This window comes from Onychomys torridus, chromosome 13 (genome assembly GCF_903995425.1).
Source record: "Onychomys torridus chromosome 13, mOncTor1.1, whole genome shotgun sequence".
NCBI classification, from domain to species: Eukaryota; Metazoa; Chordata; class Mammalia; order Rodentia; family Cricetidae; genus Onychomys; species Onychomys torridus.
The window spans coordinates 26,043,874-26,062,547 of record NC_050455.1 but is presented as its reverse complement, the minus strand read 5'-3'; the positions used below and the strand labels follow the sequence as shown (position 1 = coordinate 26,062,547).

At 37.8% G+C, this 18,674-nt stretch overlaps 1 protein-coding gene across 9 annotated transcripts in view; it reads right to left on the bottom strand.

The window, feature by feature from the left end:
• The window catches only part of LOC118594698 (ankyrin repeat and KH domain-containing protein 1), a 119,349-nt gene that overhangs the window by 65,334 nt on the left and 35,341 nt on the right, over nucleotides 1–18,674 (bottom strand). For all 9 annotated transcript variants that reach the window (XM_036204804.1, XM_036204803.1, XM_036204799.1 and 6 more), the window contains exons 8-10: nucleotides 14,401–14,638; nucleotides 13,967–14,158; nucleotides 8,736–8,845 (exon numbers count right to left, since the gene is read on the bottom strand). In XM_036204804.1, the coding sequence (XP_036060697.1) occupies nucleotides 8,736–8,845; nucleotides 13,967–14,158; nucleotides 14,401–14,638 (540 nt within the window). The remainder of the gene's footprint in view (nucleotides 1–8,735; nucleotides 8,846–13,966; nucleotides 14,159–14,400; nucleotides 14,639–18,674) is intronic.

Sequence of the window (18,674 nt, the reverse complement as noted above, 5' to 3'; positions counted from 1 at the left end):
CAAACCTAGCTTGAATATACTTTTGATACCATTAGTAGTCAGCACCTACACCTCTTAGAAAAGTCAACACAATTTGTAACAATATTCATTGTATTTACTACTTTAAACAATTTAAACTTTAGCTCCTTCATTAAGGAAGGTGGACAAAGAACATCACTACTATTTTTCCTCCTTTTTACTTGTCAGAAACACACATTTCCACTGCCACCTGACATTTCTTGCCATACTTTTTTTTTTTTTAAAGATTTATTTATCTATTATGTATACAGTGTTCTGCATGTATGTCACCTGCAGGTCAGAAGAGGGCACCAGATTTCATTATGGATGGTTGTGAGCCACCATATGGGAGCTGGGAGCTGAACTTAGGACCTCTGGAAGAGCAGCTAGAGCTCTTAAGCACTGAGCCATCTCTCCAGCCCCCGCCTTACTTTTAAATTATAAAACTAAATTTTATTCCAGGTTCATTTTTAAATGACAGTGCCTTAACACAAAGAAAAAGTGTACTACATTTTCTACTGTTACTCTATATACTTTATATAGCTGAATATATAAACATATGCAGTATATACATATATGTACATTTTTTATTTTTTGAGACAAGGTCTTACTATATAGCCTTAGCTTTCCTGGAACTCACTATGTAGATCAGGCTAGCCTCAAACTCACAGAGATCCACTTGCCTATTGCCTCCCCAGTGCAGAGATTTCCACTATACCTGGCTATGAAAATGTTCTTATATTTGAGCTGAGTCATTTACCAGCAATATTTCATCTACTTCATGTGTATTTGCTTGTGATATTTAAACTAGACATTAATATCAGTAAGTCTGAGATTCACTAAAATTAACTTTATTCTTCTAGGAGATATGTTTAAATACCACATACAAATAATGCCAAGGAAATACACTACTAGCAATGCAAATCTCTTCATTGAGACATCATATTTTTAAATTGAAGATTTTCTTTGTCAGTCAACAAAATCCTTTAATTTCTTAGCTAGAATTCAGATAGCCTATGACCCCAGCACTCTAGAAGGCAGGAGGATTATCTTTAAAACAAAAACCTACTCAAAACTCTACAGTGGTCACAAGCTCTAGAAGAAAATACTGCTGTTTTACTAAATGGACATGTTGTGGATGGTCAAATTGCCCTCTAAATATTTATGCTGAGGCACTGGAGAGATAGCTCAGTGGTTAAAAGGGATACCCGCTCTTTCAGAGGACCAGAAATCTCTTCTTCGCACCCAAATCTTTAACTCCAGTTCTAGGAGGTCTTGATAGCCTTTTCTGGCTGCACATTTTAAAAAAAAAAAACAAACAAAAAACTACATTTATTTCAATAGATTAGTGCTGTTCTGCTAGCTCGTGTCAGAGAAGCTTCATTTTGCTGCGGTTGGTGTTACTGCAAAGTGCTGAGAATAAGTGACTGTTGAATGCTCAGCTCTAAATGACATCAGTACTACCCTTCACCCCCAGCCCCAAGGCTCAGGAATTATCACAGAAGTGGGGGTAGAAAGAATGTAAGAGTTGGAGGAAGAGGTAGAGTCTTATGGAATGCTGTCTTCCGGGGCATGACAAAACCATCACACTCATGAACTCAGAGCAGCTGTGCTTACCTTCAATAAGACCTACACATGATTGAGTTTGTCAACATTCCCTCATGGAAGGGGGAGGGGCGGTTAACAGTTGATTGGGGGTAGGGCCTCACAAGGCCCCATCCTTCTCTGAGGACCTAGAGGCAGTTAATGGTTGCCAGGGGAGGGAGAGACATTTTCTTCTGGTGTAGTTACTGGTAAGTTACCCATACTCCCATAAATAACCTCACCTAAGCTTCTGTAATAATCCTAATTAAACTCACTGAGTCACAGAAAATGACAAAAATCCATGGAAATTGAAGAGGGACTACTTGGGAAGAGGAAGGAAATTGGTGAAAAGTGGGAGAGGGATAAGAGAGGGTAATGAAAGGGGGAGTAAACATGATCAGAACACATTATATATATGTGAAAATGTCCTAATTAAACTCATTATTGTGTACAATATATGCTAATAAAATAAAAGTATCAGATAAGACAGTTTTAGAAAGCCACATATTAAACATTGACCTGAGTTTATATTCTGTGTTCAGTATTAGTGCAAATAAGCAAAGTATATTAGGTACAGATATACAATAATATGGATATGAAAATAAAGCTTCTATTCATTTATTATCTGGCAAGAAGTGAAGAGCGGCCTCCACTTGTGCTTCTACTATGATGCTCTGATCAAGCAAACAAGACCAAATAATTATGAACTGAACACTCTGAAACTGTGAGTAAATTAATTATTTGTAAATAACAATAGGTAACCTAAGGAATTATGTTCCAAATCAATACTGACATCAAAAAAAAAATCTTTCCTAATTCTTTCACCTATTTAGGTAGTATGAAACTGCAAGTGAAAACAAAACCTTGGGATGGATGGATTATTTACCTTTTTTCACTTTGTGTTGCTAGGAGAGAATCCATAAACAAGGCAAGTGTTCTACCACTGAGCTAGTGCCTCAGCCCATGATTTCAAATTGTAATGCTAGATTATTTTTTATTGAAATAGACAATGTATTAATGTGTATTTTAGGAAATAACAACTCTTATCTATTAAAACACATAAAACTCTATAAAACATGTTGATAAGCAGTCACCATGAGTAAATTAAAAAATAATGTGCTATATTATATGATACATCTAGTACATATGAGGATTTTAATTTTTAATTATGTATATGGTGGAGAGGTCTGTTCATGAGTGTAGGTGCTTGAGGGGGCCAGAAATGGGTGCTGGATTCCTAGAAGTTACAGGTAGCTGTGAGCCACCCATCAAGAGTACTAGGAACCAAACTCAGGTCCTCTGCAAGACCATCCTCTAGACCCATATATACAAAGATTTTAAAAGAACAATTATATAACACTTACCAGCATTACCAGTAATAATTTATACCTTGAAAATTCATTTTTTTTTCAAGTATTTCATCTTACGACCACATACCCCATCCATGCCAGCAGACAGGTAACTAACTGGATTAACATGATCTTTAAAAATCATAGAAACAGATTCCTCAGCCACTTAACTAAAATTCATTTGCTCTAAACACCTCATTAAAAACGAAGTGCTGATGGCTAGCAAGATGGCTCAGCAGTTAAAAGCATTTGCTGCTGCTCTTGCAGAGAACCAGGGTTCAATTCCTAGCACCCACATAGCAGCTCACAACCATCTGAAACTCAAGTTCTAGAGGATCCAACACCCTCTTCTGGCCTCTGTGGACACTGTACACATGTGGCACACAAACATACATGCAGGCAAAACAGCTATACATATAAAATAAAATAAAAAAATCTTAGCTGGGCAGTAATGGCGCACACCCTTAATCCCAGCACTCTCGGAAGGCAGAGGCAGGTGGATCTCTGTGAGAAAGGGGAAAGAAAGAAAAAAAGAAAGAAAGGAAAGATAAAGAAAGGGATTCAGGTAGAGTGCCACACGCCTAAAATCTCAACATTTAGAAAACTGAGGCAGGAGGAATAGAAATTTGACGCCAGCATGAGCTACACAGTGAGACACCATAAGAAAAACAACAACAACAACAAAAACAAAAAAGAAAGAAAGAAAGAAAGAAAGAAAGAAAGAAAGAAAGAAAGAAAGAAAGAAGGCAGAAGATTAAGTTTTGGGCTGGAGTGATGGCTTGGTGATTAAGAGGACCAGAGTTCAGTTCCCAGCGTTCATAATTGCATCTAACTCCAGCTCCAAAAGACACACATACACAATTTAAAATAACAAAAATAGCCGGGTGGTAGTGGTGGCGCACGTCTTTAATCCCAGCACTCGGGAGGCAGAAGCAGTCGGATCTTTGTGAGTTCAAGGCCAGCCTGGTATACAAAGCGAGTTCCAGGAACGGCGAAAACCTACACAGAGAAACCCTGTCTCGAAAACCAAAAAAAAAAAAAAAAAGAAAGAAAAAGAAAAAGAAAAAGAAAATAATGAAAATGAATCTTTAAGAAAAAAAAGAACCCAAGTTGTATGTATGTCTTGTCTTGTCATATGGTCTCATGTTACTCAGCTTTCCCTGAACTTGTCATGTCTTTGAAACCCTGATGCTCCTGCCCTGAGTTCCTGTGTGTGTATTGACAACTGGTCTATGCTGTGCTGGGGATCAAACTTGAAGCTCCAGGTATACCTGGCAGTAATTCAAGAAACTGAACTAGATCACACACACACAGGAAATCAGGGCAGGAGTATCAGAGCTTCAAGGTTATCCTTAGCTACTACATGGTAAATTCATGGAAAGCCTGGGTAACTACATGAGACCAAATCACAAGACAAAACAAAACATGACCCAAGTTTACGATTGCCCAGCATAAGAAAAGGCACTACACTGTACTGTCCTCCTTTGAAATTCTTCTGAAACTCTTAATGATAGCAATGCTTACATGACCAAATAGTCTAGAAAATGGTATTACATTTCATTTTGCATATAAAAATAATGAGGCAGATGTGTGTTTTGTTTTGTTTTGATTTGTCTGTTTTATGAGACAGTCCCACAGAATAGTCCAGATAAAGCTATAATGCAGCATGCACCTCGGATGGCTTGGAACTCTCTCAAAAATCTTTCTGTCACAGTCTCTAGAGTGCTAGGGTTATATTCATGAACCATTCTCAAATTAGTGACTTGATAAAATGACTGAAAATTGTTACTTTTCCAATGTTTAATGTACAGAATTGTAAGATGCCCCCCCCCAGGCATTTCTTTCTTTTAGTAGACTACTTTAGAATGACAAGGCTGGCAAATGAAATGCTATAGGGAATCACAAAATCTCATTCAATGAATATGAAATTAATGTATTTACTTCTAGTATCTATGTTAGTTGTTTACTATGGGATAAACTCTTTAAATACAGAAATCCCCCATCAGCAGTATAGTACGGTATAATTCTAGAAATGAAAGATAGGCCAAGGAGTAAGGAACAAGAATAGAGTATTTATTTACCCAATTTATATATTGCTCTTTTTCCTACTCCATTTTAGTTCTGTTGAAAAATTCATTTAAAGGAAAGTCTACAGCAACATATAGTTCCTTTATAAGTACTGTTTTAGTGCTGAAATTAACATGCCACAATGAAGACAAAGAGAATTATCTTCATAAATAGTTTGAAAATATAAGACATCAAATCAAAACATCTCTAATAAGACATCAAATCAAAACATCTCTATGTTAGCTGACACTACATTGCCACCTAATATGAAGTAACTGTCATTTAAGTCCTTTAGAAATTATAACTTAATACCTCTTATTAGCAAAACTCTGCACTATAAAATGGTTGGACACAGAAGCTTGGAAAATCTGACATCACAGTAAGCCAAACTTTTTTTGTTTGTTTGTTTGTTTTTGTTTTTTGAGACAGGATTTCTCTGTGTAGTTTTGGTGCCTGTCCTGGATCTTGCTCTGTAGACCAAACTGACCTCGAACTCACAGAGATCCATCTGGCTCTGCCTCCCGAGTTCTGGGATCAAAGGTATGCACCACCGCCGCCCAGCTAGTAGATCAAACTTAAAGAAAAGAGGGGAAGGTAGAGGGAGATCTGGATAGAAAGATCACGGGAGAGATAAAGAGGTCTTAGTACTTTATAACCCAAATCATACTATTAAAAACTGAAAATCTTGTAAGTTCTCTACCTTTAACTTGAGAATTATACTGAAGAGGAGCTAGAGGACTGTGAAAAGAAGCCAGCGCATTGAGCTGGGCACAGTGGCACATGCTTTTCATTCCAGCACTTGGGAGGCAGAGGCAGGCGGATCTCTGTGAGTTCAAGGCCAGCATGGTCTCCAAAGTGAGTTCCAGGAAAGGCGCAATGTTACACAGAGAAACCCTGTCTCCAAAAACCAAAAAAAAAAAAAAAAAAAAAAAAAAAAAGATGAGAATGTGTTCTGGTGGCATAGACCTGTAATTCTAGCTACTTGGGAGGCTGAGACAGGAGGAGCTCAAGTTCAAGACCTGCCAGGGCTATAAAGTAAATACATGGTTGGCCTGAGCACTTAATGAGACAGACCTTGAATTGAATTTTTAAAAAAGCATGAGCTGGCTGTTTGGAACCTGGGGCCAATGCAGGGACACTGCTCAGCCTGGGTGAAGGGAGGAGGGGACTGGACCTGCCTTGACTAAAACTACCAGGCTGAGCTGAATCCCCAGGGGAGCTGTTGCCCTGGAGGAGATGAGAATGGAGGATGGGATGGGGGAGGGTGCAAGTGGGGGGAGTGGGAGGAGGGAGGATAGAGGAATCCATGGCTGATATTAAATTAAATTGTAAAATTTTAAAAAAGTAAGGCTAAGGACATAGTTTGGTGGTAGAGTGACTTTTGGCATTTAAATTAATCCTTAATACTGGTGCAGGAGGAGAGAGGTGAGAATAAAAAATACATTAAAACTCAGTTTTCTGCTCTAAGATTTTTTGCAGTAATTAAGGAAACAGCCTGGAATAATATGACACTAGAGCATTTGACATATATTTTAAAAAATCATCTTGCATAGAAAATGGATTAGAGAGTGTGATGAGATTCTTGGGCTTGTGAGATAGCTCAGATGGTAAAGATGTTTGCCACCAAGGCTGACAACCCAAGGTTGATTCCTAGAAACAACATGATGGAATGAGAGAATGGCACCTACAAATTGTCTTCTGACTTCCATAGGCATCCTGCAGTACAATCCCCCCACCCTGAGAAAGAAAGAGAATGAATACACACACACACACACACACACACACACACACACACACACACACACACACACACACAAAATAGAAGGGGGAAAAATCCTGAAAGGCAACATACTGAGATCTACTGTTATAAATCTCATGTATCTCCTCAAAATATTAAATGATACGGCAGATCCTAATGTGTAAGAATGGATGCTAAGGTTGACAGATGCCTTAGCACCTGTCTGCTGTGCAATCATGAGGACCAGGACAGAGTTCAGATCCACAGTACACATCAATGCCAGGTTTGTATGGTGTGGCATGCCTATAATTCCAGCACATGGGAGACTGAGACAGGGGAAGCCAGCTGGCTAGATTAATCAAATTGATAAATTCTAGATTTGAGAGACTCTACCTCAAGATAAAAGATGGAGAATGATGGAGGAAGACACCAACACCAACCTCTGGCCTCCATCCACTACCCATGACACACACATACACAGAGGGCTGACAAGATGGCTTAACAGGTAAAAGTGCTTGTCACACAAACCTAGTTCAATCTCTAGATCCCATGACAGAGAGAACTGACTCCCAAAAGGTGCCCTCTGACCTCACATGTCTGCTATGGCACTTATACAATTATATACACAATAGTAATTAATTAAATTTTAAAAATATTTAAAAAAAAAAAAAAAGGAATGATTGCTAGGGTGGTGGTGGTACCAGCTATAATCCCAGTTTGTGATAGGCTAAGACAAGAGTCTGGGTCTACATAGCATCAGGCTAGCCTAGAAAATACAGCAAAACTCTGTCTCAACAAACCAAAATGAATAATGATTATCATTACAGTATTTAGTATTAGTAGAAATGATAATAGTATAACCATATTATATACCTACTTAGTTCAATTATTTTCTAACAATGTCTGTTATGGAAATAAAAGGCATCTGTATTCATTTACCAAAATAAGTGAAACTAACTAAAATTCTCTATATTTCTAGCTATGTATGTCTCATGCCAACTATTATAACTATTCATTGTATTATTTATAACTTTCTAGAGATCCCTCCCCCCAACCCCAAGATAGAGTTTCTCTATGTAGCCCTAGCTGTCTTGGAACTCACTATGTAGACCACGTTGGCCTCAAACTCACAGAGATCTGGCTCCCAAGTGCTGGGATTAAAGGCGTGCACCACCACTGCCTGGCTTATAATTTTCAATAGCTCCGAGCATTATAATATATATGAATTTTCCACTTAATTTGATATTATGAAAAGCCAAATATAAAAGGATAGGAAAAATAGAACATGGTAATGTTGTTAGGAGGATGGTTGACAGTATCAGCTTTTGTCTCCTTTTGTCATCCTGGGCGCTGAATCTGAGGCCTCACACATGTTCAGACAGGCCCTCTACCACTCAACTATAACATCAGAAGAAGCTTTGCTCTTAAATGCTTGTAGTCAGAGAAAGTGAATCACCCAAAGTGAATTAACAAGTTTCTTTATTCTGTGAATACATCACTGAATTTTATGATTATGTGTAATAAATAGCAGTTTTAAAAGTACAGGTTAAATGAGGGTAGAATGAGAAACTAATACCTAGGAAAAGAAACAGTATTTTCTATTAAACATTTCCAAATGCATTTAATATATCCAACAACTAACAGGGGGCCAGAGGCTTGGCTTATTAAATTGAATATGTGTGTGTGTGTGTGTGTGTGTGTGTGTGTGTGTGTGTGTGTGTGTGAGAGAGAGAGAGAGAGAGAGAGAGACCACATGCACACATGAGGTTTGAGGACAACTTTTGAGAGCTGGTTATCTTTTTTTTCTACCATGTGGATTCTGGGAATCAAACTTAAATTGTCAAGTCTTCCCAGCAAGGCCTTTACACAGTGTGCCATACTACCAGTCCTTATTTTATTCAAAATGTACAAACTATTGATCATTACCAATGTTTTCTAAATGGTAGCTATGGATAAATATTAGCATTTATACAAAATATTTAAAATTTAAAATATCTTACTAAATGTGCCCCTGCTTGAAGTAAAACATCTGCAACATCTGTATGTCCATTTTCACAAGCATAGGTTAGAGCTGTGTCTCCTGTTGCTGTGGTAGCATGCACATTAGCACCTAGAAAAATAAAATAAAATCACACATTTACTCTGGAGTTGTTATATTAGTTCAATTTTACAATATGGTGAAATTGAAGAATTCAAAATGTGAAACCACCATCAAAATATAGTTAGGTATTTGTATTTTGCCTTTTGACTTCTCTTATTTCCTTTAACTACACTTCATAAAAATGTGTTTTGCCTTACAACAAAGCAATAAACCAAATTTCTTTAAAGCAGAAAAATTTGCTTGTACATCTGACAAAACATACCTTAAGTAGTACATACAAAAACAAAAAATTCAAACTGTAAATATTCATATCGATATCAATATTGATTTGTATTCTCAAACAACTCTATATACTATTGTACAAATCAAGTGAATAATTATTTGGTAAGAATAGAAATTTTTCTTGTTAAAAGAAAACACAATTATTTAGATAAAATAAAAACCTTATGGTTCTAAATTGGAAGGAAGTACAAATGATGAATTTATGACATATTTTTTAAATGTGTAAGAAAATATCTATTTCCTAACCCTGACCAACTAAAAAGTTCTGAAGCCCAAAGGACCCTAAACATAAAGGCTGGTAAGATAGCTCTGGAGGCTAACAGTGCCACCCAAGTCTGACAATATGTGTTTGATCTATGGAACCCACAAAAAGATGTCCTCTGACCTCCACATGCACACTGTGGTATACTTGTGGCCATGCACTTAAGCACATACACGTGCACATGAACACACGCGCGCGCGCACACACACACACACACACACACACACACACACACACACACACACACGCACGGATATGCACACACATGCACGGATATGCACACAGATAGTAATTTTAAGAAACACCAAAGAGGCCAAGTGGTAGTAATACACATCTTTAATTCTAATACCTGGGGAGGCAAAAGTGGATCTCTGTGAGTTTTTGGCCATCCTGGTCTACAGAGCAAGTTCCAGGACAGCCAGAGCTGTTACACAGAGAAACTCTGTCTTGATAAAACAAAAACAAAAAACAAAGACAAAAAAAAAAAAAAAAAAAACCCACCAAAGAACAAAACACTCCTTCCCCCCTCCCGCTGAACTACATTGGTTACTTTTGAAGAATACTAGAGTTCATCTCTTTACTTCTAGAAATGGATAAATAAAAGGGAAGAAAAGTCGGGGCTGGAGTGATAGCTCAGTAGTTAATACCACAGATTGCTTTTCCAGAGTACCTGGGTTCAATTCCTTGCATCCACATGGCAGCTCACAACTGTTTATAACTCCAGTTTCAGGGGACTTAACACCCATGGCAAAACACTAATGTATATAAAATAGAAATAAATTTTTTAAAAGTGGGGGAGAACAGTCAAGCCCAACTTTATCCTACCATTGCTACATGAATTCCTACCAAATTCTGATTAAAGGTAGATTTCTTTTTACAAAAAATTCCAGCTAATGAGCAAGAATGGAATAATAGAATTCTAGGATATCTCTATTTTGCAACCTCTCATAATATAAGGGACTTAAACTATAATAATGGCTAATGAATGACACTATAAAAAAATAGCAAAACTATTAATAGCAAAAACTGAAAAACCAGATACCCATGGAAGAAGTTATAGAAATATCACTGATAAGGCCTTCCTAGTTTTAAAAATTCTACCTGAATACAACTGAGTTTCCCTCTAGAGCTAACCATTAAATTCATGAAAATATAGGGGAAAGGAGTTGGGTGGTGGTGACATACTCCTTTAATCCCAGTACATGGCAAAGGCAGGGGGAATCTCTGTGAATTTGAGGCCAGCATGGTCTACAAATCAAGTTCCAGGACAGCCAGGACTACTAGAAAAACCCTGTGCGTTTGATATATATATGTCAAGTATAAACACAGAAATATAATCAGCAAAATACACACACACACACACACACACACACACACACACACACACACACACACGGAAGCCTAAAGAATAAACTCACCATTTGTTCAACAACTACACATAAAAATCACAAGGAAAAAATATGAAAAACCACAGAGAACCCGCAAATTAAAATGTTTTATGCATGTCAAGCATGGTAGTGCACACTGGAGACAGAGACAGGCAGATCTCTATGCATTTACTCAGTGACCTTGTGTTTTGGTATTTTTGGTATTTTGAGACAGGGTCCCTCTATGTAGTCCTGGCTGTCCAGGAGCTTGCTATGAAGACCAGGCTGGACTCACATAGATGTCCCTGCATCTGCCTCCCTGAATGCTGGGATTAAAGATGTGTATTACCACACACAGCTGACCCTACATTTTAGAAGCAGGAAAAAAGCACTATGGCTATTTTTAACTTTATTTTTTAGAGACATAGTAAACCATTGTATAGCTGCATAAAAACTGACTTTTAAAGTTTCACAAATTATACTTGGGGCTGAAGGGTCTCAGAGGTAAAGAACACCTGCTACTCGCAGAGGACCTGGTTTCAGTTCCTAGTACCAACACGGCAGCTCACAACCACTCCAACTCCAGTCTGGGAATCCTACACCCTGTTCTGGCCTCTAGGGACACTGCATATACACAGTACGCACATATACACTCAGGTAAATACATGCACATAAATAAAACTTTAAATTACTACACAATAAAAATTAAGTAAAAAATGTTTATTTTAAATAAAAATAATTATTAAAAAATAAATGGGGGAAGTGACCCCAACTTGGGAGATGAAAGCAGGAAGATGAAAAGCAACAGGAGTTCAAGGTCAAGACCAGCCTGTCCTACACAGAGCCTGTCACAGAAAACAAAACACACTCAAACCAAAGCCAAAATCAGAAGAAGATAGGTTGAAGTTAGAGCCATCATTCTAAGGGGAGAGCTCTGGGAACTATAGCGTTCAAGTCAGCAACAGGACACAACATAAAGCAACGCAAGGGGCTCCAGGTTTAATCATTGAATGCTAGCTATGTTAGCCTGGTGGGATTATATAGCAACTGTCGTCAATCAGTTAGTTTCAAGATTTAAAAATAAAATGTGTTTAAGCCAGGTATGCTTCCAAGAAGGTTGAGCTACAAGCCAACAAAGATATATATTGAGACTCAGACTAAAAAAAAAAAAAAAAACCAAAACAAAACAGAGTAAGTTTAATAATCTTTCTTTTTCACAGAGGATCTCACTTTTTTTTTTTTTTTTACAGAGTCTGCAACTTGCTGTGTAGACAAGGTTGGCTCTGAAATCAGAGATCCAACTACCTCAGCCTCCTGAGTGTTTAAAAGCATGCACCACCACATCCAGCTAACATTTTTTTTATAACACAAGGACTAGAGGCAATTAATAGAGATAATACAAAAGCTGAGTAAAATATCTAGTATTCAGTAAGTTCTTTTGTTTTGTTTTTGGTTTGTGGCTACATGGTCTCATGTATCTCAGATGTACTCTTATGTGGCCAAGGATGGTCTTGAACTCCTGATTCCACCTACATAAAGTTCTTTTTGTTTTGTTTTGTTTGAGACAAGATCTCACTATGTAACCCTGGCTGGCCTAGAACTCAATTTACAGACCATGCTGGATCCTTCTGCTTCTACCTCTCTAGTGTGGAGATTACAGGCATGTGCCACCATATCAGACTTCAGCTTTACAACAATGAATCAGACCTGGATAAAATGAGAAACTCAATACTACTTCTAAAAGACAAGTTTATCTCTATTTGGATCAATTTTTTTTCCTGGCATATCCTATAGACAACATATATTCTAAAGTATGATATTTATTGCTTGATATTATTTAAGAATGAAGTGTAAATATTTGAAACAGGTGCTTTGCAAACAAAATTATTTCCCACTTTTTTGGGGTCTATGTATGTGACTGTGGTGTGCATTAGTGCGTGTATATGTGTCTATGTGTGTACACACACATGTGTGCTAATGTTTGTAAAGGCCAAAGGTTGGCACTGGGTGTCTTCTTTGATCGTTCTCAATCTTATTTATTGAGGTAGAGTCTTTCTCTGCATCTGAAGCTTGCCATAGCCTAGCTAGCCATCTTGCTCTGCAGATTTCCTGTTTCTACTTCCTCATCCCTGGGGTTACATGGTGGCCATCAGGCCCACCCAGCTTTTACATAGGTGTTGGGTATGACCCTCATGCTTGCATGGCAAGTGCTTTATCAGCAGAGCTATCATCTCCTCAACCCCGTGATTTTCTTTTTGAAGCAACTTAGAAATGTCAAAAAATGAACAGGTTTAAAGTACATGCCATTAGCCATGACTATGCAACACAGACTAAGCAGGAAGAATTAACTTTTCTTCTTCCAAAATAAAAGAATAGAGAGTTTATAAGAGGCCTTACAATCACTAAGCAAATACTAACAACAGTACAAAGTCTATTAAAGGCAAGGTCTTAGAAAATTGATTGCTCAGGCTGGCCTCACACTGCTGGACTCAGGTGATCTTCTAGCCTTAGCCTCCCTAGTACCTGAGATTATAGATGCACAACAAGCTAACAAATCCAGAGCTTAATGCATACAAAGCAATCCTCTAACACTAAGCTAATTTTATTTTTAATAGACAGACAATACTTGTATAATTTATGGGGTACAATGTTATGTTAAGAACATACTAGAATAATCAAATCATGTTAATTATTATCTATCACCTGACATATACATTATTTCTTGATGATAAAAATACCCACAGTCTGTTCACATTAGAAATTTTGAATTAGGAAGTGAAGAGACAGCTTAGCAAGTGAAAGTACTTATGGTATAAGCCTAACAACCTGAGTTTTAATTACTGAAATCCTCAGTGCAAAGACACAATCAAGTCCTCAAGGCTGTCCTTTTTTTCACTTCCACGTGTGCTATGACACATGCATGCCTGTGTTTACATCCTCATATTCTCTCTCTAAATAAATAAATAAAAATTAAAAAAAAAAAAAGACACTCCATTACTCTTAAGCATCATTACCATTCTGTGCAGGGGGCAAGTCACTGACCCTCGGCACTCTTTTCCCACATTCCCTTTCTTGCTGTAGATTCTTCATCCTCTTACATTATCCATAGACTCTGGTAGTCACCTCTGCGCTCTATTTCATAGTTCAGCTGCTTTTAGATTAGTAAAGTATTGCTTGTATTTTTCTTTCTGTGATAGAGGCATTTTTAAAGTCACATACCAGAAGCCAGCAAATATTTCACCAACTCCAGGTGTCCCTCCTGAGAAGCCTCCATGAGAGGTGTGGAGCAGCCGAGTTCTATGTCAGCTCCTGCCTTAATCAGGAAATCTGCAACTTCAGAAAAGCCTCCACAGCAAGCCAAGGTAAGAGCAGTTTCTTGGGTTTCTTCTGTCTGGGCATTTATATTTGCACCTGGAAGCACAACAAAAGACAGAACTAGCTAAAAGGAAATTATAATACAGTATTCAAATAAGATGATAATCATCTATCATCTCTGCTTAGGCTGTTCCTTCTAGAGTATTGAGAATTTTTTAAGATTGAAAGTTCAAGGCAGGAGAAAATTTGTTTTCTCATCAGTACAAAAACAGTATCTATTTCAATTGACACACAAAACACACAAGGGCATTAATTTTTATAATGTACAATGGCTTTACCTTGTGCCAACAGCAGTGCCACCATCTCTTCATGCCCTTCCCGAGCAGCTTCCATCAAGGGTGTGTATCCTTCGTCATTAACTTCTTCAAGATTTGCTCCTCTTTCAATAAGCAGTGCTGCCAATTCAACATGTCCACCACAAGCAGCTAGAGTCAAAGGAGACTCAAAGGAATCTGCAGGCATATTCACTTGAGCACCACTGTCCAAAAGCAAACGTGCCACTTCTACATGACCATCCTGCAGATGTTCAGAGATGAAACAAAGAACTTTTTATGTTTAGTTTTTGGTTTATTAAGTGGAAGGATCTAAAGAAAGATTAGCTGATATAGGTTAGATAACATACATTATTATCATGCCACCTGAACCTTGCCTAAGGCCCATTAATAATATTTTTTAAATGTTTAAGGGATTGGAGAGATAACTCAGTGGTTAAGAGCACTGGCTTCTTTCAGAGGACCTGAGTTCAATTCCCAGCACCCACATGGCAGCTCACAACTGTCTAACTCCAAGACCCAATACCCTCATGCAGACATACATGCAGGCAAAATACCAATGTACATAAAATAAAAATAAGTGTTTTAAATTACCTTAATTTTCACAAAGTGCAAAATTTTCTAAACAAATCCAACTTGAAAACAAATAGTCAAAATTACAAATAACTTGGAATTTTTATATTCTTTCAAGTTAAAAACCTACCAAATCCAGTCAACTACCTCAAAATGAATTACTGTTCATACAACTATTAGGTCAAATATAACCATATTCTTAAACTTAGAGGGTTTCTATTTTTAAATGTAAGAACTGTATTAGATCTTCTTTAGAAAGGAAAGCTGACAAAACACAAAAACAAAAAACAAGAACATGACAAGAAAACATAATGAACTGTGAAGTCATTACCAATTGGGATTTTTATACTTAGCTAAATCCCTATGGCTTAGTATTGCTCTATCTTTGCCTTATCATAGCAACCTGGTGCACCAAACCAAAGAATATTTTAAAAACATATTTTATTTGCATGTAAATTACTTACTAAGGGTCTTATATTCCCTAAGCCCATATTTTAACCACTGAGCTCCACTCCAGTCCTCAATTTTTTTTTTGTTTTAAAGATTTATTTGTGTGCCAATGAGTTTATAGGCACTATGTGCCAAAAGGCTAGAGGGCACTGGATCCCCTAGAGCTACAGTTACAGGCAGTTGCAAGCATCACATGGGTGCTGGGATCTGAACTTAGGTTCTCTACATGAGCACTAATCACTTTGTGGTTGTTTAGATGAGACTGGCCCCCATAGATTCATATATCTGAATGACTAGTTCTTAGTGTCTGATGTTTGAGTAGGATTGGGAGTTGTGGCCCGGTTGGAGAAGGTGTGTCACTGGGGGGTGGGCTCTGAGATTTCAAAGCCTACATCAGGCCCAGAGTGTGTGTGTGTGTGTGTGTGTGTGTGTGTGTGTGTGTGTGTGTGTGTGTGTGTCTGCTTGCTGCCTATGGATCAGGATGCAGTTCTTAGCTACTGCCTTAGTACCATGCATGCCGCCGTACTCCTGCTATGATGATAAAGGACTAACCCTCTGAAACTATAAGCAAGCCTCCAATTAAATGCCTTGGTCATGGTGTCTCTTTACAGTAATTAAACAGTGACTAACACACTTAACCTCTGAGCCATCTCTCCAGACTTGTAGTCCTTAGTTTTAAATTCTTGACTTCAAACTGTTAGCTTTAATACTTGTTACAAGCATAGGAAGTCAAATGTGACACCAGTCTACATTTCAAAACTGACCACAATATCAATAAGAAGTAAATTTGGGTGGCTGGAGGGTGTCTCCTGGATTAAGGAGCAATGCCTACTCTTTCCAGTGGACCTGGGTTTAGATTTTCACCAACCATATGGCAGCTGACCACTGGCTGGCTATACTCCAGTTCCAGGGACTCCAACACCCTCTTCTGGCTTCCTCTGGCAAACCACACACACACACGCACACACACACACACACACACACACACACACACGCACAGTACTAAAACCCTGAGTTCAAACCCATGGACCCACATAATAGATGAAATGAATACTGAAATTCAACATTTCAGATTTAATTATTTTTTTAATATATGGAATTTCCTTTGTTTAATTTTTATTACATTTTAATTTATTTTATATTAACAGTAATTCATTTTGAGGTAGTTGACTGGATTTGGTAGGTTTTTAACTTGAAAGAATATAAAAATTCCAAGTTATTTGTAATTTTGACTATTTGTTTTCAAGTTGGATTTGTTTAGAAAATTTTGCACTTTGTGAAAATTAAGGTAATTTAAAACATTTATTTTGGGGTTGGGGATTTAGGTCAGTGGTAGAGTGCTTGCCTAGCAAGTGCAGGGCCCTGGGTTCGGTCTGCAGTTCCAGAAAAAAAACAAACCATTTATTTTTATTTTATGTACTAGGAGAAGGGGTTGGTGGGAAAGAAAGAGAAGGGGATAAGAATGTGGGTGCAGGTCAGAGGACAGAGGACAACTTGTAGAGTTACCTGTTTTCATCATGTGGGTCAAATTCAGGGTATCAGGCTTTGTGGCAAGCACCATTATCTGCTGAGCTATCTCATGGACTCTTGGCCAAATTTTAATCACTTTTAACACAAATGCCAAAGCTAGGTGACTCATATTAAAATATCAATTTTAAGAACTGAAAAAAAAATTAATCTTAACATTTGGGAAGCAGAGGGAAGTGAGTCTCTGTGAATTTGAGGCCAGTCTAACTATATATCAAGTTCAAGGTCAGCCAGGACTACACAGTGAAACCCTGTCTCAAAAACAAAACAATTTAAAAAAATGCAAAACAACAACAAAAAAAACCCCACCAAGACCAATGACAAAAACAAAACACAAAAACAAACAAGCAAACAAACAAACAAAAGTCCTAAAAATATTAAAGCATCACAATCTCACAAACTGAGCTAGAGAGACAGATGGCTCAGTGGTTTAGAGAACTTGATGCCCTACAGAGGTTCAGCTCCCAGCACCCACACAGTGGCTCACAATCCCCCACAACTCTAGTTCCGGGGATCTGACAGTCTTCTGATCCTTGTGGGCACTGCGCATACATGTAGTGCACAGAGATACGTGCCAGCAGAACATTCATACATATAAAATAAATAAATCTAGGGGAAAAAAATCTCATAAATTATCCAGTCAATAAACGAATGGGCCAATGAACTGATTATTTAGTTCTCAATAGAACCTTCCATCATGGGTTTTGGGGACCCATTTTAGGTCATTCGGATTGTATGTCAAGTTTTTACTCATTGAACCAACTCACTGATTCTCTTCATTGGATTTTAATATGAAACTATAAAAATGTAGAGAGTGAGGCATGATAGCTCACAACCTATAATCCCAGCACTCATGAAACTGAGATAGGGAGGATCATAGTAAGGTGCAAGCAGCTAGCTTCAGCTTCAGACCAATGTGGACAAGTGTGAAGTCAATAAGAAAACAAAACAAAACAAAACAACAGATAAACATGTTGGAAATATGTCTAACATCTCACAAAATAAGAGTTTTATTAACATCTTTGGGCTGGAGCTCAGCAGTTAAGAGCACTGGCTGCTCTTCCAAAGGATCCAGGTTTGATTCTCAAGACCCATACTCCAGTTCCAGGGAATCTGACATCTTTTCTGAACTCCATGGGCACTGCACACACATGGTGCACATACATACATGCAGGAAATACACCCATACACAAAAAATAAAAAAAAAATAAAAATAAATAAAGGGCCGTGTGGTACCTTTAACCCAGTACTTGGGAGGCAGAGGCAGGCAGACCTCTGTAATTCAAGGCCAGCCTGGTTTACAAAGTGAGCTCCAGGACAGCAAAAGCTATACAGAGAAACTCTGTCTTGAAAAACAAAACAGAACAAAACTCTAAAAACATTACATTGAGATTACTAGTTGCTATCATCCTCTAAAAGACCATTTTTAAAGCATTCCCTTTTTTTTTTTTTTTAACTTAGAATTCAGTTAAAAATATAAGCCAAACATTAACTAACAATTTTTAGAGACTGGACTCAGTTGAAGTGGTTGCCATGGAAACAAGAGGACTTAAGTTTGGTCACCAGAACCCATAGTTTAAAAAAAGAAAAAGAAAAAATCTAGGTGTGTTGGTGCACAATAGTGAGGTGGAGATACTCAGATCCCTGAAGTTCAAAGCCAGCCAGCCTATTCTACTTAGGAGGTTCCAGGCCAGTGAGAAACCCTGCCTCAACAAGTAAGGTGGCTGGAG